At 44.7% G+C, this 24,203-nt stretch overlaps 2 protein-coding genes across 12 annotated transcripts in view; one reads left to right on the top strand and one right to left on the bottom strand.

Annotated features, from left to right (window-relative positions):
• LOC118082703 (zinc finger protein 318) overlaps positions 1-1,379 on the top strand; it is a 39,112-nt gene extending 37,733 nt beyond the window's left edge. Inside the window, exon 7 of one of the 2 annotated variants that reach the window (XM_060272915.2) lies at positions 1,245-1,379. The gene's annotated coding sequence lies outside the window, so the exon portion shown is untranslated. Of the gene's footprint in view, positions 1-773; positions 905-1,244 lie in introns of those variants that run through there. The other variant, XM_060272913.2, reaches the window with a different exon arrangement.
• Positions 254-24,153, bottom strand: ABCC10 (ATP binding cassette subfamily C member 10). Of its 10 annotated transcripts, none has more exons than XM_088666557.1 (22): positions 24,080-24,153; positions 19,759-19,966; positions 17,812-19,192; positions 16,893-17,120; positions 15,497-15,653; positions 14,635-14,774; positions 14,371-14,450; positions 13,682-13,853; positions 12,654-12,752; positions 12,262-12,451; positions 11,307-11,384; positions 10,344-10,535; positions 9,830-9,962; positions 8,955-9,138; positions 7,381-7,724; positions 7,061-7,230; positions 5,590-5,750; positions 4,614-4,867; positions 4,303-4,448; positions 3,648-3,745; positions 2,254-2,366; positions 254-1,385 (listed from the first exon to the last, which is right to left on the bottom strand). In XM_088666557.1, the coding sequence occupies exons 2-22, from the start codon at positions 19,929-19,931 to the stop codon at positions 1,250-1,252; spliced, it is 4,629 nt and encodes a 1,542-aa protein (XP_088522683.1). In that variant the 5' UTR covers positions 19,932-19,966; positions 24,080-24,153; the 3' UTR covers positions 254-1,249. The 10 variants fall into 10 exon arrangements, with proteins under 10 accessions (XP_088522683.1, XP_034964114.2, XP_060128894.2 ...); XM_035108223.3 differs by lacking the exon at positions 24,080-24,153 and adding an exon at positions 23,264-23,389; XM_060272911.2 differs by lacking the exon at positions 24,080-24,153 and adding an exon at positions 23,264-23,389 and having other exon boundaries at positions 19,771-19,966.
• Positions 24,154-24,203: the final 50 nt, after the last annotated feature.

Raw genomic sequence — 24,203 nt, 5'->3', positions numbered from 1 at the left:
AACAAGCGGGGCGCCTGCGCAGGGTATTTGCTTCCCTAGTCGGGCCCGCGGTTTGGTCTTTTAGGGGGGCAGCTGCACCCCCCTGCCCCATGCTGGGTACACCTATGCTGCAGAGGGGTTTTTTCTCTTTAGAGAGAGGTTAGATTAGAGAGAGATTTCTCTCTGATGACAACAGGAACAGAGAGTGCAGTAGAATTTGGTATGGTTGATTTTATGTACTATTGCATGAAGGAAAGGAGGTGGACATTGTAACCCAAGTTTTGAATATTGTTTATTGAGTTTGTACTTCCATTGAAGAAGTTCATTAAAAAATCTTATTTTTATTTAAAAACAACAGGACTGTGCTTCCCTGTAAACCCCTCCCCCCAATCCCTGCTGTGCTTCTATCCACATATCTATTCAGTGGATATGCCTTTCTCACTGCCCCCAGGCAAGAATTAGACAGGCATTCCCAGTTGTTTGATGCGCAAAAGCCCCACACCAAATTCTGCCTCTTCCCCACAGCTCCCTTTTGCCCCATGCTTGGCTCCATCTACTTAAACGCTTCTCACCTGCCTGCTATTGCTTTCTGCAAGAACTCTAGCATTCTTATGAGAGGCGCTTATCTACATTATGCAAGAGAAACTCCCTCCACCCCCAGCATCGTCAATAATTGAGACTGTGACTGTTAGTGCAAAGCTAATTCCCTATGGCACTGCCCACCCCTTTTCCTATTTTTGCTACTTGTGATATGGTTGTTTTCTTGTTCTGACCCTCCTGTATTCTTTTTGTAGGTGTGACACAGGCTGGGGAAAGGAATACTGCAAACAATGTGTGAGGATGCCAGACTGTAGCCATGGGACTTGCTGCCAACCCTGGTAATTCAGTTGCCAAAGTGGCTGGCCAAGCAAGTTCTGTGACTAAGGTAGGCCACACCACTTGGGACAGGGTGGGGACGTCTTGAATAAAGTCGGGAAAGGGCACAGTGTTAAATGCTCAGCTGCCTTATACTGCCCACATGGCCTTGTAGCAAGCTCTCCAGGGTCTCACACAGCGTTCTTGATGCCGAGTGATCCAACTGCAACCCTTGGTAATCCTGGACAGAGAATGTTCTGTCACCTGTTCTCAATTCGTAAGCTGGACTCTCAGCTGTGTGTGGAGTGCATATTTAGTTAAGCTGCAGATATCAGGAAAGGGGCCCACATTGCAGAGGGCAACGTTCCCAGTCGTGAGGTACCAATTGTCCAGTGTTTGTGTCTCTGCAGGGACGTCACTGCTGCCCACTGTGCAGAAGATGCTGAAACAGGGAGTCTGGCTTCTGACTGAGAACGGCAGGGGAATCAAGCTCCGCCACCTTCCCAGCATGCATCACCAGCACTCGGTCCGAGTCCAGGATAGTGTTCAACCTGAAATAAACACAGCAGCAGGGTAAGCTCTTATTTTGGAAAGAGCAGAGAACTGAAAAGTGCTGCCCTCTCTTTTATTACAGTACCTCAAAGTGGGCAAAAGGGCACTCCCTTTCAGCTTCTGCTGTAAATCTATAGGCACCTAACCACTATTAGGTGGCCATCCAGCCTCTTCCTATAAGGCAGGCATCCCCAAACTGCGGCCCTCCAGATGTTTCGGCCTACAACTCCCATGATACCTAGCTAACAGGACCAGTGGTCGGGGAGGATGGGAATTGTAGTCCAAAACATCTGGAGGGCCGAAGTTTGGGGGTGCCTGCTATAAGGGATGCTGTAGAAGTGATATTCTCTGCCTTGACTTTCTGACCGTTGAGGTCCCTTGCAACTGTGTGGCTCTCTGCATCTCTCAGGTGTCAAAGAATTTATATATTTTTTGGATGCAGAAGCCTTCAAGCATGTGAGTAACAAAGCAATTTTGAAACAGCTTTGCTAGCTTGCTTGTTGTGTGTAAGAACTAGACCTAAGCCTCAGGTTTCTTATTTGTTACTCACTATTGAAGGCCTGCAAGATATAGGCTGCAACGCTGTGCAATCTCTTACTAACATGAAAAGCAGAGCTGCTCTTCTGGGGGTATTTTGCAACATTCGTATAGAAGAGGTCAGGTTGCATACACACCACCACTGTTTGCTGTCTTACAAGTGATTGCTGTAAGTCACTCTGGGAGCCCTGTCAGCTAAATAACAGGAAAACGCTCCCAGTAAATAATACATTGATACCCATGTTAAGTGATAATTATCTTTGACTACTACGAAGTCTGTTGCTGCTTGGAAGTTGGAGAACAGAGGCTAAAGGAGAAACAAAAAGGCACCTGTGAGCTATAGTCAGTACAGTTTTGTCTGCAAATCGCTGGCGGATAGTCTGTTGGAGTAATCTGTCTGTTTTCTGATCCACACTTGCTGTGGCTTCATCAATGCACAGAACCTGTCAATGAGACAAAATAAAAACACTTAGAAGAGTGTCGCTGATGAACACAACTCTTAGTCCTGCTTATTCATACTACAAATTTAATTTAACCAGGCACTGTGGAATCTAACCGTTGTAAGAACTTGAGAGCCATGCTGGGAATCCCACAAACAGGGCATGAATGCAAGACTTTCCACTGTAGCTTGGCCCCCAGCAACTGGTATTCAGTGTCATACTGAAAAAGGACATTGTCCACTGTTGCCCCTAGACTCTGCAATGCTGTATCTTTTTGCACAAGATTTCCCTGATCCATAAGGCTGAATGCTGTACCATTGTTATGTTTGTATAGCATTTTTAGCTCTGTGTAATTATATTGTTCTGGTTTTGTACCTTTGTACTCCTCCTAGAAGTATGACAGTGCTTCTTTAGATTCTAAAAATATTAAGCAATTTAGAAATACTTTTAAATAAAGAAATAAAACACTGCCTCTGAACCTGGAGGTGCCATTTAGTTAATAAATTGTTAGCCACTAACTGTCCTGTCCTACACTGATTTGTCTAAATTGAATAAAATTGCTTTTTTCAACACAGTGTGAGCACCTTCTCACTGCTTCAGTAAACATTTGGGGAATGACTTTTGTAGCCAGCTATCCTGGGGGCCACCACCACATACTGTGGTAGAAAATTCCATAAATTAATTCTGTACAGTGTGGAGAAATATGGTATTTTGTCTGTCTATCTCAATAGGTGACTCTGAGTTCTAGAGTTTTAAGAAAAAGCCTAACCTTTCTCTATCCACTTCCCCCAACCATACAGTGGTACCTTGGTTCTTGAACTTAATACTTTCTGGGAGTCCATTCGACTCCCAAAACCTTTCAAAAACCAAGGCGCGGCTTCCGATTGACTTCAGGAGCTTCATGCACACAAGCGGAAGCTGTGGAAGCCCCGTCAGACGTTCAGCTTCCAAAAATTGGAAGGTTTGCAGCATTCGGGAGCTGATTTGTTCAACAACTAAGTCGTTCGGGAACCAAGGTACCACTCTACATACTGTTATGGTCCTCCATAGTGTTCCCCCTTAGTCACCTTTTCTCTTTGCTCAAAAGACCTGAACAATGTCACCTTTCCTCACAGGGAGAATACTCTCATTTTTTATCCAGCTTTTTCCCTTTTTGTGATTGAGCTAATACATCCTCCTCACACCTTCCAAGTCTTGCAGTATGATACTTTTCCGCAGTTGTCCCAAACAAACAAACAATATCTGGCATCTTTGTGGAACCCACTTTGAGAAGACACCACTCACCTTGGCCTGGGTCAAGAGAGCCCTTGCTAAACAAACCAGCTGCCTCTGTCCTACGGAGAGACTCTTTCCTCTCTCCCCCAGTTCACAATCCAACCCACCTGCATGGAGCAAGAGAGTGGAGGAGTTAATGTAAGTTTCAAAACTTTGCCTCTACTTAACACTAGTTCAGATGAACAAGAAAGGAAAGACCTGAATGTAGGCAAGAAGGGCTGAGATTGGAACAAGAAACAAAGATCACAAACCCTCTAACCTTTGCACTGCTATGAAATCTCCCTTCAAAGTACCACCCCCAGTCTTGGGTGCCCAGACTTAGTTGCCTTATAACCCCTTTCACCCCTGGCCATTGGCCTGCTGGCTCAAATGATGAGAGTTGTAGTCTAACGACATCTGGTGACCCAAAGATGAGGGAAACTGCTTTTAAGGGTTTTACTGAGGCCATTTTATTTATTTATTTTTAAATCACAACAGCTTCCACTGGTTCCCAGCAACCTCCAGTCCATAGGTGTTTAGTGAATTTTCCTTCCACTTACTACTCTAACCAGTATTCAAGACCAATAGGTCCTGGCCAAATCTTTTCTAGGCTCTTAATATTTTCATTTCCCTCCCAGCAAGCATAACAAGCAGTTCATTTCTGTTCTCCAAACAATGCACTCACCCATCTCTGTAATCACTGCCTGCAGATGGCATTGCTCTAGGACTTGCAGCAAGTCGGCATCTGTGTGTTGCCCCTGAGGGTCCAAGTTCTCACGGATTGTCCCACTGAACAAAAAGGGATCCTGGGGGATTATGGCTAACTTAGACCTAAGAGGAAGGACAGAGGAAGGCTCACGACTGCACAGCTTAGAGGCAAACAGGGCTAATGGGAACCTGACATTCTGAGACAGCCCCTCCCCATCACATTAAATTGAGTTTTCAAGATGCTGCAACAGCGACACTGCTGCCATTGTGGCTTACTCCTTGACCTACCTCAGTGCTTTCAAGCCTACAGAATGGCTGTCAATGTTGTCCAGGAGGATCCGGCCAGCTCTCAGCTCCACCATACGGAAAAGGGCCAAGAAGAGGGTGGACTTGCCAGATCCAGTCCGCCCAACTATCCCCACTTTCTCCCCAGAGTAGATTGTGAAAGTCACCCCATCCAAGGCATTGGGTAGGTCAGGCCGATAGGCCAGCACTACTTGCTGGAACTCTATGTGTCCCCGACTTGGCCAATCAGGTGAAACCTTGAAAGAAAAGAAAATGTGTAAGCAATAATGAAGCAGCAATACTTCCTTATCCTAAATCTTTTTTGATTTGCCATCACCATGATCAACAGTGGGAGCAGCGTAGATCCAAGGGCCCCAATGTGACAATGCTTACTGTTGTCCCAGTTGCAAAGGTGACAGTGGCTGCCATTTTGAATCTATTGGTGTCCAGGTCTGGAAGTGAGATGAAAGATGACTAAGCTTCCCTGTGCCCTTGTCTGATGAGCTTTTTGGCTTGCTGTTGACTTCAGTAGGACTCTACTGTGCATACCATTGGGGAGCTTTACCAATCCAAATCAATAAAACAAGCTGCCATTGCATCAGATTAGCGGAAGGTCTGTCCCCTTCTGGTCCTTTTTTGCTGGGCTTTTAAAAATATCTCCTCCTCTGCCTTAATCCCTGCTGACAAGCTGAATGAGGAGCGAAGAGGGAAATTCTTTGAAGGCCAGATACCTCCAAAAACTCTTGTTGTTCTGCTAAAGCAGAATAAATATGGGAGGGGAACTCTCTCACCAAAAGGGGCAGGAAGTTTGTTGACAGTAGTTACCCTCTTCAGGATGCCTACCTCCTCTAAAGAAGAATGCTCAACAGATGGAGAAATAATGCAGACCAAACAGCCTGTGCATATTGACTGTGTGGAATCAGATGTTCTGCAAGAGCACCTCCAATCATTCACATGAGACCCAGCAAGGAACCCTTACCTGGAGCAGCTCCTCTTGAGGCTCCACAGGAATCTCTGTTGCATATTCCTCGGTACGCTCCACACTCACCATCATGGTCTCTGCCTGGGTGAAGCTGTTGATGAGTCCAGACAACAAGTTTGTGACCGAAAGGGCATAGGAAAGGGCCAGGCCCACAAGTCCTGTGGGGACAAAAAGGGCTTTGTCAAAAGGCACAACTCTGAAACAAGGAAAACAACAGATAAGGGCCAGTGGCCCAGTTCCAATATGGGTAAGTAGAGGAGAAAGAGAGACGTCAGCATGTCAAGAAGGTGTCCCTTGAAAAGAATTGATGGGGTGGATTTTTCTTGCACATTCAAAACCTAACTGGTATCCTAAATGATTTTTAGGGTATGTAAGACTGGATTTCAATTCTTTTCTCTGCCCCTTGATGTCTGCACCAGCTCACTTGCTTCAGCTATCTGGATCGATCTAATTATCCCATACGTACACTGGGCAAGGTGAACATTGCTTCTCTTTCCTTCAGTGTGCTTCTGTCTGCTTTTTATGGCCTAACACATTTGGGAACAGAGAACCCTGTCAAACTATAGGGGAGTTCAGCTGGATCATTGGCTTTCAACTGGGCTGGGTTGTAAACTTAGGAAGGCTGCAGTATCCCCACCCCACCCCTTTTTCTTTTTTAAAAGAGAAAGATGGGGGAGAGAGATATGTATGCAGTGGGGGGAAATAAAAATGATCCACCGCTGGATAGTTGCTGAAGAGAGGCTGGATCTTAGAAAAGATTTTGCTGTGTATTGAGTGCCGAGAAAGAACTACAGAGGAGAATTTAATGGCAGATGTCTGGAAAGTTCACTCTATGAGATATTGATGGCTGTGGTTCGCATGTTAGCTTGATAACAGCAGAATGGAACAGAACATGACCTTGTACCACTCAGATAAACACTGCAAAGAATTGAACAATGAGAGAAAGAACTAAACACTTTCAACACTCCAGGTCTGGAAGGGCTACATACATGAAATGGATGCTATATCTACAAGATGAAATTGAGGTGAAGGTGGAAAAAGCAGGCAGCTGGAAGAATGGTTAAATGGCAAGTGAAGGACTTCAGCTGGAGACTAAATAAGAAATAAAGCAGCTATGGGGGAAATCTTGGACATATGATTGAAACGGGAGTGGGAAACCTGATTTTAAGAAATTGTATTAAATTAACTTGGTTTGATTTGTAATAATTTAGAAAATCAATAAAAAATGGGGGGGGAAATGAAAATAAAGTATAAAAAATGACAAATGAGTCCCATAGTACATGCTGGTATAAAGGTAGGTCCTGGGTGGATCAAACTACTATTTAGCTGCTTTCTAGCCCTCCCAAGAGCAGAAATCCAGGATCCATGCCAGAGAGTGGTGAAAAGAAGAAGCATTCTGAGATGTCAATGGTAAAAGATGACCACCGATGAAGATGCCTCCTTCAGAGGTCATAATCAAGTGGCTCACCAGGGTTTCCCATTTTTTTCTGGTGCTGGATGATGGCGATTCCTGCAATAGCAGTGACTACAGCAACTCCAATCATCTGCAGCCGAATGTCCAACCACTGCATTGCGGTGTTACTGGCAAAACGGCAGCGCTGATTCAGTTCAAGTCGCAGCTGGTTCTCTGTCTCAAACCTAGACTGGATACAACCCAGAGGTTAATATGAGGAAGAGATCTATTGCAGTTCTCAGTACCTCTTTTCCCCAGCGGTCACAGGACCAGTTCCTCAAGTCAGCCCTTTCTGTGCATATTTAGACCTTCCCTGCCTGAAGAGCAAAACCCACCTGCCTGTGGCCCTGGTTGCTCGGATTGTGCTGAGGCCTGTCAGGGTCTCTGAGAAGTGAGTGTAGATGGGGGACAGGGTGAGACTGTAGAGGCGTTTGAGTTCGCGGGAGGTGCGCCGATAATAGCGCTGAATTGAGTAATAGATGGCAGCCAGGGGCAGCAGAACGAGGCCGATCCAAGGCAAGCCATAGGTAATCATCACAAGCATGCCCAGCAGCCCAAAGATGTTGGCCAGGAAGATGTTGAGAATGAATGGCAAGGTGTCATCCACACAGTACAGATCCGAGGAGAAGCGATTAAGGATGCGGCCTGTTGGCGTGGTGTCAAAGAAGGTCACTGTGGCCTGGCAATGGAAGAAAGAGAGTGCAGTGAACCATTGTGTGCTGTTTCACACTTTTAGAGATTCATCTGTGTCCAAAAAAGAAACTGTGTGCAGAGACTGTTTTCTGTGGCAGCTAAGTAGTTTAGAGATTATGGCACACATCAGCTGCTTAGTTCTTGTACTCAAGACAATACACTTGTGCCACTTCTCATACAATACACACTTTTCCCCAATGTGATGATGATTTGCCTTTTACATCCGTCTCAAGGAAATTACAGGCATGGCATAACCAACGCACCCCTTTAAAAGGTAGGTTTTTTTAATTTTAAAAAATACAAAACTCCTAGGGCAGAGAGGTTTTCTACAAGCTGGAAAAGCTTGTAGAAACAAAAAAATGTCATCAGTTGTTTCAGAAAAGTACAGCTAGTGGACATATCTCAACAAGGAATGCTGTTCCAGTAAACCAGGGGCAGCCAAATTATATTCCATGATATAAAAAATCCTATCACATGAAACAGTTTTCAAGTGATAACAACACTAAACAAAACCAAGGGTTTGTTATAAAGGATTAGAACCAGTTTGCTTGATGAAATATAAAGCCTTTAGCCTAATTTTGTTTCTATCTCTGGGGCAAACCTCGCCATAAGCATTTTGATGGGCCATTGCAAGGACCTGCACCGAGGTGAGTGGACCAAAGCCCAAGAGGGAAGGAGGCTAATCAGATTTTCTTGCCACATAAACTATGGAGGAGAAACAGGGGAGAGTGCTAGTTTGGGCTTGCCCAATGGGATAAAATGCTGGCTCTTTTCCCTCCTCTTTACACAACAAACCCTTAACAAGCTCAGTACAAAGTCACCTTCAAGATCCAGCCATGAGACTTGCTGTGGGAAAGAGGAGCATCCTATCTCACCCTAACCTTGGTTTGTGTGATTATTTTTAAGACAGAGATAAGGACTGTACAACACGTTCTAAACAAAGAGGAAAAATTGTGTTTCCAAACCATAGTGATGATTATTTTCTTGAGCCGTTTCTCTCAAGAGAACTCTGGGGTTTGTGGTCAACACTTCAGCAAAGGAGTAATACCTTCTACAACTGTCAATTAAAATTAAATAGGGTCTGGACATATGAACCCCAAAGAAAAGAAAAGCAGGAAGGTGGGCTTTAAGAGCAGCTTCCCCTTCTTCTCCTGCTTGTTCCTGTCCCCAAGCAGAGCTTCCAGGACCCAGAGCTGTCCTTTCTGACAGACTTTACCTTCATCACCCTTTTGAGCAGCCTGTCGTGAATGACAATTGCAGCGTGAATGGTGCCATAGGCAAAGAGGAAGGCTCTCAGCATCGTGAAGACAGAATTGGCCCCAGCAATGCAGCCGTACACAGTCAGGTAAAAGTTCACGTCCAAAGTGCCATTTGAAGGAATGGAGGCAAAGATTGGAGAGCTGAGGAGAATGACAAGATCAGTCAGGAATGGCAGCTCATCTGATGTCCAGCTCCTTTCCCAGGTCTTGAGCAAAGTCAATAGGACCGCTCTCAAAGTGTGAGGGGAAAGGATATTCCTAATAAGGCTCCATGCTGGTCCCTCCCATTATGCTTAGGCCTGGGTGTGGCATCTGAGGCAAAGAGGTAACCCAGTGTCTCCCTGACAACACCCCAGTGAGTATGGGGGAAATGTCAGGCAGTGGCAGATCAAAGGGGCAGGGAGCTGAAGCAGCCAGCCTGCCAGCCCACTTGCCTGGTAGTCCTCCCTTCATGGCCAAACCCTTGAAACGAAAAAAAAAAGTTGTGCCAGCCTGGGTGGGATTATCACCCCACCTCCATGCTTGATAAGCTTGCCAAGGAGACCCAGGCATGGGCCAGAAGTTCCCCAATCCTTCCCTGCACCCAGGTGCCCATTTCCTCTCAGCAACCCATCTGGTAGTTGATGTTTTTTTTAGATCTTTCCACCTCTTTTTCTGCCAAGCTTCTCTTTTGTTTCTCTAAGTTTTGTTGGCTCTATCAGTAGTGTTCAGCTTTCCACTCATGCCAAGGCAAGCCTTCACAAAGGGGCTGCCAAAACAAAGCCCACGTGTTTCTGCATATTCACTGACAGACTTAGTCCTCAGACTCAGTTCATAGCTTAGACCAACATACATGAGTCCCCCATGGGAGAAGAGCAGCAACTGTGAGGAAGGCAAAGCTGACAGGTTGCTGACAGAGGTGTTTTCTGGACGGGGTAGGCTGGAAATCCAGTGTGACAACCACCAATCGGAGACATTCCTAGAAGCTGTAAGAATGCACAAGTGAGATTTAACTTTACCCAATTCAAAAGTTAGCAGCTAGTTAAGAGGCCTTTCATGTGAGTTTTGAGTTGTAAAAGTTGCCACAAGGTGAATTTATCTGTCCATTTTAACTGTCCAAACTGTTAGGGTGCGATTCACTTCACGGGTCCTGTCAAAACAAGCCCTGTGCAAGGGCTTTGGCTTGTGCAATAGGCCTCCCCTCCTTCCCCACCCCTTGGTACTCCCTGAAATTGTTTGGGAGGACCCCACAGAACAGCATGTGGTGGGGGGTGGAGAGGGAGGATAGCTCCATCTGAAGAGGATGCAGAATTTATGGGAGACAGCAAGAAACCAAGACCAGAGGAGGAAGAAAGTGAAATCCTTACCTTGCATCAGCAGCAGTGAGAGAAGGATGAACAATGCCATGCAGCTGCCCACAGCCAGCCAATATGCTTGGTAGACCTGGAAAGCCACAGCCCCTTCTTTCTTCTCTTCCTCTCGCTTGAGGAGACAATTTGCTTCATTTGGCTCATTTTCCTCAGGCTGTACCTCTTCTTCTTGGCTATATTCAGTGGGTACTTAGGAGGCAGAAAACAACGACAGGTCATGGCGTGCAGGAAGGGTTCCTTGTTGGGCAACCAGGTACCCTTGAGTTTAAAGACTTCCCATTTTGTGAAATATTTTCAGTTAAATTAAAATACCTGGCAAACCCACACTTCTATCAGCTGCATCCTACTTTGGTCTGTAGACCTGGCTGTTTAGTTTATAACTGGGAGCTGTAATCTTTTCCTTTTCAGGACAGACATGTCACTCCCAAATTTGCTTAAAGCAGAGGATAAGATCTACTGTGTCTGCCCCCCCCCCTTTACATGGAGACAAAATAAAGCTTCTGAAGAAACCTCATGCTAAGGCTAAAATGCAGTGTGTGTGTGTGTGTGTAAGGCCCTTATACTAAGAATATCTGGCCCCTGGTGTCTATTTTACTGCCTGTAGTAGGTTTAGGCAATTATTTTAACTTGATTTGACTCATTTATAGACCACCTTACACCAGCTTAGGATTCCAGGACAGTTCACAAGATAATGAAGAATAATCATGCATTAAATAAAACCAGGAGCTTATAACTCTTTGCTCAAAGTGAAACAAGGAGGCCTACATGCTCAACTGGGGAGTAAGCAATGTTCCTTCTTTGCATTAGATTTCCAAACTAGTTCACTCCTCAACCTGACCAACTAGTCCCAATGGGAGGTCTAAAAGGTCACAAACAAAAAGATTCATAAATGTTTTTGCTCAGTTACCATGTATCTGGCAGAAGCATACTAAAATCCTCCTGAAAACACCCAGAACTTACTTTTATCCTTCTTTGTCTTGTCCATCTTCCTGAGTTGAGGGGCAGCTTGCACTAGTGGCAGGATCTCATTTGGAGTTCCTAGAAAAAAATATCAATAGGGTTGCATTCGGCAGAAACTTAACTTTGTATATGTTAAGTGTGATATCATCTGCCCGAGGCTCCTCTCTTTGGTCCTGAGTTGCCTTTCTGCATAAGAAAGAGGTACTACATGGAATATTCTCTAATCCAGCGTGGTCTCCTGTTGGCTAAAGGTGTGTGTGTTTTCGGGGAGTTTCACCAGTTGGCCTTTCTTTCTGCAATCCCCACAACCACTTTCCACTCTATTCTGGGGGGTTTACCATTCCTCCACAGCAGATCCTCAGGAGCACTGAAGGGGGAATTGGCAACAATGCAAAAAATGGCCTTCCCTCTTTTTCTGCAGGTAGGAACATCCTGTGAGTGGAGGTCTGTCTCTCCACATAGAGCAGCATGCCTAGAAAGATTTCTGCTCACTCTAGCTCTGTAATCTATTTGGAAACCTCATTTGCATCCCTTAACAATTCCCTTCTCCCTAATCTCATCTGCTCACCTGCATTGTTGCACTTTACCCTATTTTGGATATTTTAGTAATACAACATATTCCTTGCAGATTCAGTTATTTACTCACATTGTGGAAGTTTCTATTTAATTATTTGATTTAGCGTCCGATAAACTTTCAGGTAGCTTACAAGATACCAAATGAACAAAACCACCTTTAAAAAAATCATAAAACAACAATAAATGAAATAATTGAATCAATAATGAAAACGTATTAAAAAGTGCAGAAAAAACCCCAAACTGCACAGGGAGAACTAAAACACTACCTGTTTGATTTTAAAAACACTGTGTGGCTCACCCTCCGAATTCCCACTTTGAGGAGGGCAGCTCAGAACCTAGGCATAGAGAAACAAAAGTAGTAGAAAACACCAGGCTATACCTGTCTTGAGTATTCTGCCGTTGTCCATTAGCAATAAGATGTCAGCCTTTTCCAAAAACTCTGTTCTGTGTGTGCAAAGAATCCTGGTCTTACATTTGAGAATTCCCAGAATGCACTTCTGCATAAGGTGTTTGGCTACATCTGCATCCACAGCTGCCAGTGGGTCATCGAGAAGGTACAAGTCTTTATCCTAAGGAAAACAGCAATATAAATCTTAAGGCTTTCTGACTTTGAAATTCTAAGGGTGGTTGAAAAAAATAGAAAACAACTGAAAATGAGCTTCATTTGTTTGTTTGTTTGTTTCACCCTAGTTCTTCTTTAGGGCAGGACCTGTCACCACTTCTGTTTCAAGTTAGTGCCATCTGATACTGGTTACCCAGCCCTTTATCTACCTGGTAAACAGCTCTTGCAAGCGCAACTCGAGCTTTCTGTCCCCCGCTGAGTGTAACTCCATTCTCCCCCACCTCTGTCTGATCGCCTGATGGCAAAATCTGAAAGTTAAACAGAGAGATGATAAGTAATTTAAGAAGTGTTAAATAGATGCACTGAGCTATAGGACCTCTGACTTTGGTTCACAGCTCTAGTGTGAAGTCCTTCTGGACAAGCAACCAGGTGCCAAAATGTCTGCACAGAAACCAAGGAGATTAAATGGCAGTTGGCAGCCACTGCCAAAATCAGACCACCTGTCGGTTCTGTTAATTTTGATCTGAATCCATTGAAAGGAAGGAAAGCAGAACCTTCCTAACGCATTGTGCTTGGGACACGGTTATATCATTAGCGTGAGCACAAAGTGGCAATTGTTGACAAGAGAATATGACAAACTTGAAGTAGAAAAATGCTGTTCCAGTTCTTTTCAGTCCAAAGGCAGAGTGAATATAACAATACACCAAAAACAGAAGCTTACCCCTCAATATTTATGACTCCCAAAAAAAACATATAATTAATAACAGTACATTGACCATAATCCTAGGGAAGTCAGTTGCACTTAAGCCATTTGAAACCATGGGCCAGGTTAATCGTTTTAAATGGGGCTTTCACTGATTTTAGTGGAAAGTAAGCATGACTAACTTTTCCTACATAGGGACAACTGTATACAAAAAAATCATATTAAGAAAATGCAACACAAGATTCAAAAAGGAGGGCTCTTGGTAATGTTGCCAATTTGACTCGGTTTTGTTTACCATTGAAACAAGAAGCTAGGAAACAGCTCTGGAACTCCACATTACTAAGACTTGCATTACTAAGCTTTAGGTGGTCTTCTTAATATATTCAATTTGAGACTACACGGTTCCATATCCAGCTTTTACATCGTGCACTGGGAATTCCCAAGGGCAAGTCATACATCAGATTGTTGAATGCACATAGAGCACCAATGGTCCCTAGGGAGCCAACCTATTTTTTTCTCTCATAGAACACTCACATTCAAGTCATCAGAGAGAGCACAGGCCTCAATGACTTCCTGGTAAAACCTGGCATCATATTCCTTCCCAAAGAGGATGTTTTCACGGATGCTGGTAAATTGGATCCAGGGCTCTTGTGTGGCCAAGCCAAAACCTTTTTCCAGATCCCAGACGTAAACTTGCTCACCTCGACTGTATGCATTCCAGAGATGGGCAGGAGAAACAGACATTTAAAAAAGGAGGGATTTTAAATTGCCATTAGAGTAGGTATGGAAAACAGGCCTTTTCAGTCATTAATTTCTATTAAGTTTGATGCTGGACCTCTGTGTGCTTAGGAGTTTTCTAATCAAGAATCCTTGTCATTATTACCTAATGGTGAGGGGTAAACACTTTGAACGGGCCCAGTGAACAGTGTTGGAGAACCTGATACTGCAAGTATTGCTGAAGCTTAGAAATTGTGGACCTTGAATGGGAGACCACTAATAATTCCATATTTAAGAGGATATAAGTATAATGAACACATCAATACTAAAGAAAATCACTGCAAATAATCAGAAGCACTCTTTTATTATTACCTTGTATGCCCTGGCAGTGAAACAGGTTTTGTGGCTACACTCTGGTGAGACCAGATTCAAATTAAGCCTTAAGTCTTGCAGGTAAAATCATGGGTTCTTAAGACACAAGAAGCAAAGCAGTATCGATTATTTACCTACTGAGTTCTCCAGTGATGGCTGCCAACAAAGAGCTTTTTCCACACCCAACTTTCCCGACGACTCCCACCAGTGTGCCCTGCAGAGGGAAAGAGGCACCAGCTGTTTCGGAGTTCATTCTGCAACCTTGCTGAAGCACTTCACAAACATTCATTCATTCAGAACACATCCTTGTTCTCCCTGCAGAATGGAAGTACAAAGACTCCCATATCACACGGCTGACCCAGCGGCATTTCCCTGGACCGTTGCTCCTTGCTGCTCACCTTCGCCACCACCAGATCTTGAATAAAGAGCTGCAAACTTCCTCTGGGCATGTGGGATTCAGCGTTTTCTTTGCTTGCTGGTGACCATGAAAAGGTGGTGTGGCGCATTTCCAGGACAGAAGATGGGTCAGAAGGGCCGTCTGCAATGGAAAAGCAGCAGCACAGCTATAGGTAAATAGGACAGGATTTAACACAATGTTGTTACATGCATGGAATGAGATCTACTCACCCAGTGGTACTTCCCCTCCTCCCTCTGTGCGGCCCCTAAATCTACTCTGGCGAGTTGGGGAGAACAGGTTTAGCAGGTATGCGATTGGAGGAGAGGAGGGAAAGTCCTGCTGTGTGAAGACCTAGTTCCTCACATGCACACCACACTCAGTGCCGTGCTGACTTCCACCCATATTCAAGAGGTACATATGGGAACTATGAACTTTTGCAAGCTCTTGCAGGAAACTGTCTTGGACCATCAGCTGCCTCCTTATGATGATCCAAAATGAAGAAGGTATCCATCTTTCCATAAAACTTGCTTACCTGCCCATGGGTTTCACAACCTTGGGTGTTGAGAGGAATCTGGAGTGTTACCACTGGAGCTCCCTGCCTCTCAAAAGGTGGAAGTAACAAGATGGGAACTCTAGATTAGCAAATGAGAGGAAACTGGCATCCAGAAAAGGAGCACTGCCATCAGGATACACTTGAACACCAAATTTTGTGGTTGAGTCCATACCCAAGCAGAATACCCAAAGAAACAAGCATCTCCCTTGCTCTTTTCACATCTATTCAAAATGACTCAAAAGCACTTCTTTCCCTACTCTGGTAGTCTTACCCAACACCACCTGTTCTCCAGTTTCCCCAGTCACCATACCTCTGCTATAGTAAGCATCCAGATCCTGGTCTGTGAGCTCGAGGAAGTGCTGGACTCGATCCAGAGATACTTTGGCTTCTAAAATCCCATTCAGCACCCAGGGGAAATTATTGAGAGGTAGAATGAGCATCCCAACAAGTGCCAAAGCTGTAAACACCTATGGGGAGAGAGAATATTTCATGGGATGAAAAAGCTCAGAGGGTTGCCCACCATGTATCTAGCCATTTAAGCAAAGAACTGAAGTATCCAAAGAGAGCCAGAGAAAAGCTATTTTATTACAGTAGTTGTGAACAGTGTGATGTGTGCTCAAATGTTCAAGGGTGTGTTTTAGGTGGACTTCCATTAGGGAGCATTATCTTGGAGTCTATGTTTGAGAAACATCGGCTCAGATTTAACCTTGCTGGGCAAGCTTTAATTCCTGAACTGTGATAGGAGCCAAGGCTACAAAAGCCTAAGAGGAGGGTAGAGATGGGAAGGAGGAAACCATCACTCTGTTTAGTTAATATTTAATACTTTAATATTGTCTGCTTTCATATTATGACTTTACTAGAGAGTAATTTTTTTTATAATAGTGGACAATTGCTTCTTTATTCATCTTGTCTTCTAACCGATTCTGCTTTTATATATCAATATTTGTAACAAAAGAGTAAAGCTTGAAAGACAATTAACCTTGCTTTGTCTAGGAAATGCTCTGTATAGAGTCTGTCTTACTTGTGAAGCCACTTACTGTACTTCTCACATTCCAGGGTAAGCTATCACTCAGGTAGGAAGCCCTTACCTCTGACACTAAAAGCAATGTTATTTCCCCCTTTTTATTGCTCTTCAATAACAGCAATGTTGAAAATTGCTGGAAGTTTGCCTGAGCAGCGATACTTTCTGAAGCCTTTTCATACACCATGACAGTTTATTCATCTGTTCATTTATTTATATAAAATAAACCTTTCTATCCCATGACAATGAACATTCATCACTAAAAAAACAAAAAGAAACCTAAGAAATGTAAAGCGAACAATAAAAGCAAAATAACTTAAAACAAACAAATAGCAGTGGAGGGGGAAATACCGGAAGTATGCTGGAACAAAGTTGCCTTCAACTAGCTAATTGTTAGGAAAGAGATACAAATCTCCTGGGGTATCGCAATGGAAAATGCCCTTTTGTGCATCCCAACCAACTTCTTCTCTGACAGTGGCAGGACATACAAATGGACCACCCCAGTTGATGTCATTGGGTTGTTTAAGTATCCTGGCCCCAAACAGCGTAACACTTTAAAGGTAAACGACCAGTACTTTGAATTGAACCTGGAAATGAATGAGTAGTCAATGAAGCTGGAATAACAAAAGGAGTCAGCTGCGTATCCCAGGTAGAGGGATCGTCAAGGAATGGGCACAGCTCTTACCTTGGTAGCAGAGAGCTGGTGTCCAAGTAGAACATAAGTGATGAAGATGACAATGGAGACAACCACAGGCAATGCTGCCCAGAGGTAGACACACACAGCATCCAGGTATTTGATTGCTCGAAGGCTCTTCAACTCCTTGGCTCTGCAAGTATACACTCTGCTGGCAAAATGCTGCTCCCAGGTGTAGAACTTGATCACTCGTATGCCACACAAGAACTCCGTCATCAGCTGCAGGTAAAGGGAGATGCAACACAACAATCACTGGCATCTCTCACAAGCACAATGCCTTCTATTTCAGCTAGGGCCTGTTAGCTATATGAGACACAGCACAGAATCAAAGTCATGTTCTCTTCTTGCTTGGTGATTTATTGGGGAAACAAACTGCAACACAAATACTGGGATGATCCATTTAAAGTACTGTAGCCAGAAACCCAAATTCCTAAAGTGAAACAGTATACAAAGGGAAACATCTCCTGAGGAGGGCTAGAGCACATGCAAGAGGACACAGCTTCAACTCCTTGTATCTTGTTAAAGGACCTCCGACACCAGAGCTGGGTAATATCTCTGCCTGAGACCTGGATGTACCACTGCCCATTACAGTGTGCAGTGGAAATGTGCTTGCTCTGGATTTCCTGCATCAAGGAGGACTAGGTGGCCTTCAAAGCTCTCATTTCATGGTAGGTCAGTTTCTGGAACTTGGTGACATATCGTCTCTTGGATTTGTGTGTGTGTTTGTTGGTTAACCTATACTGCTGGTTATTTATTTCCTGATAAATCATTGCAACATCCAGTTATTATTTCTGCTACTCAACGTTTTTAACATGAATACCTAAATAAGTCAACAACTTTAAGCCTAAATCACAAGATCGAGAGACAAGCAGTACGGCAAGCCTTCAAATACCACATATCCCTGTCTCACCTTGACACGTTCATCTTTGTGCTTCAGCATTTCCTTGTTGTTTTGCATGATGCGATTGGCAACCACTTTATTGATGGGCACAAGAAGCAGAGCCAGAGCCAGGCCTCCCAGGAAAGCTATGCCTACTTGCTGGTACAGGAGGTAGAGGGTGATGGCAAATTGGAAGGGAAGACTCCACAGCTCATGGAAACTGAGGCAGAAATTGATCAAGCGGTCAGTGTCAGTGCTCATGAAGTTGACAATCTCACCAGTGGTGAAGCCAGCCAGGCTGCTGCCACTCACCCGGAGGGCTTTCTGGTATATGGCAGAGACGACTGCAGTGCGCACCATAAGCATCATCTTGTTTATCTGGTAACTGAACTGGTTACGCAATAGGGCACCCAGTAAGGTACCAGCAAAGAGTCCCAGTGCATACATTATCCCATTGCTGAGAGGTTCTTGGCGTGACTCCATGAAACTGACCAGCAGGTTCAGAAGCAGGGGCCCAGAGAATGCCAAAAGACTGCCAGCCAGTTTGAGTAGGCCCAGGGAGTAATAGCGTAGCCCAAAGGCAGCATGCAACACTGACAGGAGATGTACACGCTTTTGGGTATCACAAGGATGTGCTGGAGATGAGAATTCATCAATTCTCACGTTACTTTTGGCAAATGATCTGTCCATTGAAGATGCAGTCTCTTTATCCTCTTGGCTGAGAGCTGCTTTTTTCCGCCAGCAGGAGTAGAAGTGTTCACAGACTGCATTGGCCTGGAGTTGTCGAGGGAGCTGAAAGACATCCTGTGGCCGATTCAGCATCCACAGGTAGCCATGCTTCATCAGAGGGTTCATCCAAGCATAGGAGAAACGAGAGAGCCAGCTCTCTCCATCCTCTGCCACTCCCTGCCAAGAAGGTGCGGGGATCCCGGAGTCTGTGACCAGGGGCTCTTGCTGCCAGGAATCATTGAGAGAGCAATAGTCTAGCCTGCTGGCTGTAGGAATGATATACCCAACTACATAGAGAAGCAGAGAAGCTAACTTCAGGCAGAGGATAGACAGTCGGAAAACAGTGTCAGGTTGAAGCTGCTGACCACCCATCTCAGTCTGGCAGCGCCACACCAAGGTTATAATAAGTGATGGGATTGGAAAGAAGGCAAGGATTAGTAGGATGGTAGGGCCACGATTGAAGCTGTATGGAGACTTGTAGAGAGCAAGTAGTGCCAAGCTGTGAGTAAGCCATGCCAATGTGCCTGTGGCACTTGCTAATACTTCCAGGTACAAGGGGTCCAATTTCTGTCGCCAAATGGCTGCTGGAATTATGTCAAGGATGGACAAACCAGCAAAGATAAAGGACGCAGCAATTCTGCATTTCCACCCAGTTCTGTACACAGTCCGAGAACCTAAAGACCTAGTAAAGACAGAGGAGAAAGTATTATGAAATGATCTTATCCCTTTTTCTAATGCCCTCTCACTATTTGTTCATCATTCTTGGAAGTCTGCACGCCTCGTTGCCTGGCCTCTCAAGCATCATTCAGTACACAAGAATTGCTATACTGATTCAGGCAAAATAATTGTGCTGTCTGACACACTATTTGCGATTATGTTTTCATTAGAAGAAAAAAAGATTCAACCCTCTGAACATTCACATTTACAATTATTCCTGTGACCTCTCGCAACAATTAAACTGGCTCTGTCTGGTCTTTCTTATGTATGTTTCAGTGGGACTAACTCTCCGGTTGTGGCTTTAATTGCCTTGTTTGTAAGAAAACCAAGTAAGTTTCTCACTACATAAAGAGGGTGGCAAGGATTTCACATATATATATATATATATATATATATATATATATATATAATGGCTGAGGAATGTCCCATCACTTTAATTTTAACAGTCCACACACACACACAAAACATCCACAGAGCTTAGGCACACAATATACATATTTTGTGTGGGAATAAGCCAGATGTTGCTCACACCTGTTGCTATACCTTGGTGTTCCTATGTAGCAGGCACTTATTACGGCAAGGACCATGTGAGGTATAGTGTTAAAAATCAGCTGGTTAAAACAGTGCCCGACATTGCTGTGGACCCAGACAGGGAGTGGATTTACGGGACTGGTCCCACACAGATTGGCTAGGATCTCCTCCATCCTCTGTCAGGAACAAGTACAATGGTCAAGAGTTTCTAAAGGAAAAGACAGGAAAACAATGAATGAAGCATTTAAAAAAGTAATTCATGCCACAACCTGAACATTCTTGCAATAATGAATAAAACCATTTTACCACTATATTTCCCTCTTCTTTGTACAAGCATTGCAAAATGAGATACACCAATTAATTCCACCTACCATTTTTCCAGCTGTCAGGAAAAGTAATAAAATTCATAATTAATCTCATCAAATACAAAATATTGTATGTTGGAACTTTTGAGAGGGAGATATTCTGCTAAAGTTTCCAACATGACTGGTGACGTTAAAGAGGTATCCAGGACGGTCTAATCTGCATAACCCCACCCCACCCCAATCCCAGGATGCAGGAGTGGTGGCTGTAGTCATTCCTCCAAGTCCTTTGTGAGAGAAATGCATTTCCACAGAATCTTCTCCATTACTGCAGGTTTCATTGAAACTGTCAATGAGTACTGGTTTGCCAACACTTCAGATCTTGTATGGCAGGTCCATACAAGGTCAGGATCCTAAATGCAATCAATTGTTTTACAACCCAAACAGCCAAGTAGATGTTTCTCCTTTAAGACCTAAAGCTTCCAAAGTGCTGCTTCTTCATACAGGCACTAACCTCCACCCTCTATCAAAGTCAAAGCCATGCTCCCCGCCCGCCCCCATTATTCTTATATGGAAAGCAGAAGGAAGGTCCTCTTTTCCCTTTCCACTCTGCAAACAACCACAAACTACGGATTTCCTCAGAGATCACACAGATCTTTCTGGTGCCACCTTAAAATGAAGAGAACGCGAACAGCAACTGTTTGCCGGGCAGCCAGGCAAGAGCAGAATTGCTTGGGCAGCTGATTTTTTTAAAGGATGGGGTAAAACCTTAAAAAGAGGCAGGGGCAGGGCGCCTCCAATTGAGGGCAACCTCATGTGAACGATGCCTAGAAATCATGGCCTCGGCCTCAAGCTCACGGTAAAGCCCGGTGTGGGGAAGGCCTTCGCCTTCGCACGAGAGACTTAGCATGGACAGATGGATGATGACATGAAGGCTTGGAGTTTATCGTTACCGTCTGTTCTGAAACGTGACCATAAAATTTCCGTTGCACGTTGCAAATGCCTTTTCCTCCGTAGGAGCAACGGAGCAGTGCAAAAGAGCCTCCAGGAAGCTGTGAATGCACATAGGAGAGGCGGAAGCCTACTCTACCAAGCAGAGCGAGAGGGTGCGAGAAGCCCAGCGGCTCCACTCAGCCTCCTCTCCGGCGCTCTCCTCCAGTCGTTCCCCAGCCTCACGGAGGCTTCGGTCGACCCACCCAGAGACGGGATGGTTCACCCACCGAAGCCCTTTCTTTCCCAGGCAGTACCTTGACTCGGCGGCAGAACCGGAACTCCAAAGCCGGCTCCACCAAATAAATAAATAAATACAACGCTGCGCTTCCTGGTTATTTTTGCCACGATGCTTTGCTTTGCTTTTTCATACTTCGGAAACGTGAAAGTGACAGTTGCTAAATAGGAAACAACAGGGCAATCCGTGATTGTATCATAGCTGTGCTTTCTCCTCTCTCCCCTCGCCAACTGAGCAAACTAAAGTAGAACTGAAAGCAAGAAATAACCCAAGTGGGATCTGCAACGACACCACACGTGTGCGTGTTGTGTTAGGTTGGTTTTAAAATTTAAGCAGGAGCGAGGAGGCTGGGATTTATTGTGCTCGTACTGCGGGTTATCTCCTGTTAAATACTCCTAGTGCAAGGTCGAGTGGCTGAGAGTGATATAGCAGTTTTGCAATACCTTGTCTCCTTGTTGCAAGTGGTGAAACGGGCAGTGTGTGGCTTACAGCACCCCTGTTATGTAGACCAAGGCTGTATCCAACTTTATACGTTTTGCTCAGAGGAAACCCACTGAAATTAATGCGCCTGCCCTTTGTCATGCCTGCTCATTTCAACGGGTCTAGTCTGAGTGTGACTAACGTTGGATGCAACGTTTGTTATCCTCGGACTCGGGAGGTATTTTGATCGCCATATTGCACACGAGACTGAGGTTCCTCGTGTTTCATAGACAGCTTTGAGAACTTATAACCTGTTACTCAGCCTTTTGGCAAAATGCAACGTCAGGGATGCAATCGTCGGCCGAGCAGAGACATAGGAGAGCAACAGCATTACAGGTATTTCAGGTGAACTCGGCCGCGCTGGTGTTTTAGCACACAATTGTATGAAAAACAGAATGCAGAACAGAAAAAGACAACCCATTCAAAACATACCTCGCGCAAAAGCAAATGTCAGTTGAGTGGTCACTTACATCGCCCCCATCAAACCCCAGCCCACTTTGACCCGCGCTTCCCTGAATGAGGACGCTGTTTTCATTGTAAAATGAAAGCCCCCCCCCCCGCCTCCAAAAAACAGGAAGCTACGGGTATGTTGCTCTATACCTTTTTTCGTCTATGGGCATTTCGTTCCCCTGCTGCAACCAACTTACTTTCCCTCTAGCGTCCTCTAGGTGGGAGGGTGTCCCGGCATGTTGGCAGGGCGAGCAGAAGCTGGCAACGGGTGAACTAATCGCGTTGCTGGTTATGTAATGTTGAGATCCTTTCCCATAGTTTGACTTTACAACCTTCTGGGCTGGGCAGAGGGAGTCTACCAACCATCCCACCCACCCCTCTAGGGCAGTGGATCATGAGAGTTAGAGTGTACACAAAATTATTGAAAATAGAGCAGAACATAAATCACAGCTCTAGTGTTTGGCAGCACCACAAAAAAATTGGTCCAAGGCAAGAATCCTCATGATTTTTACATATATTGACAAAAAAGCCACCAAGAAATCACAGAACATATGTATGCGGCAGTCTATGATTTGATGGTGGTTTTGAGGGGATCCTTTATAAGTACTATGATGATCCATACGGATCTCTTTTATAATAACTGTGGCTTGGTTTTTTTCAAAAATGCCCAAAGGCAAAATGTCAAGTAGGATTCAGAGAGGAAAGGAAGCTGCCTGATACCGACTCAGACTATTGGTCCAGTTAACTTACCGTAGTACTATCAACACTTGACAGGCAATGGCTTTCCAAAATTTCAGACAGAACACCTTCCCAGCTCTACCTCAAGATTCCCAGGATCGCATGCAAAGTGCTACAGCTCTGGCAGCCCCTGGGCCAAATTTGCTTAGTTGGTGGGCATTATCTGCCTGCCATCCCAGCACAGTAGACAACAAATCAGTTGGCTGGTGAAACTTGCCTGTCATTCCTCACTGCCTTCTAATTCCTAATAAAAAGGTCAGAAGACCTCTCAACTGAAAATTCAACACAAAAAGTAATTGACACTTACCTAAAATCTTCACTGCATTTTAATGATCTATAGTAACCTCCGAACAGGTGGTTAAAAACTACTAGAGATTCGCCATTTACCAATGACTTCCTATGTACCGTAAGTGCCCTCAGCCTTTGAATTATGGTACTGTAACTCCTTTCACATTCGACTTTGTTATACCTTATCTTGTTTTCGCGATATTACTGAAGATAAAGATACATTTTATGATCAAACTTTCTCCGTGACCAACGGCATTAAGAATGTTTATTCAGAAGTATTTTGTTTATTTACTCAAAACATCTATGCCCTTAACTGCCCGTGAATGGCCCCCAGAGCAGCTTGCATACGATATTAAAACAATTCAAGAGAACACAAAACTAAAATCAGCAATGAGAACAACATCACCATGAACAACAGTTAAAAACTGATCAGAAATCCTTCACAAGAATTGAATCTATGCATCTAAATTGATATCCCGAATGAAGCGTGTAACAGGTATGCATTCAACAGATGCCGCTTCTCCTCGTTGCTAAGAGCTAAACCTCTCCTTAGTTTACTAAACTTTTCCCAGTAGACATATTAAGCCCTCAGAGGACGTTGGCAGGGGGAGAGTTAGGGCACACATGGGAGGCGGAGATTGGACTGGGATCCTAATAAGGCGGACGGCGCTAAGCAGCAGTGCACACTGCAGTTTACACTGGGGACCACCTCTCGTGGCGCTTTATCTTCCTCCCCTATCACGTGACTCAAGGTCCGCCCCCCGCCATTTCGTCTGTCCGTGCGCCGTTCGCAGGGCTCGCTGATGGTCTCGCGACGCATCTCCCCCCCCCCCACCTCGCCTCTTCCCTCGCCCTCGCACGCGACACGTGACCCGCGTTCCGTATTCGCCATTTTGTCGGGGCGGCCAGAGGAAGCTTTTTATAACCTCGGGCTCGACGCTCTTGCGTTTGCATCCGGT

This window comes from Zootoca vivipara, chromosome 3 (assembly GCF_965207765.1).
Source record: "Zootoca vivipara chromosome 3, rZooViv2.hap1.1, whole genome shotgun sequence".
NCBI classification, from domain to species: domain Eukaryota; kingdom Metazoa; phylum Chordata; class Lepidosauria; order Squamata; family Lacertidae; genus Zootoca; species Zootoca vivipara.
This window is presented reverse-complemented; position numbering and strand designations above follow the sequence as displayed.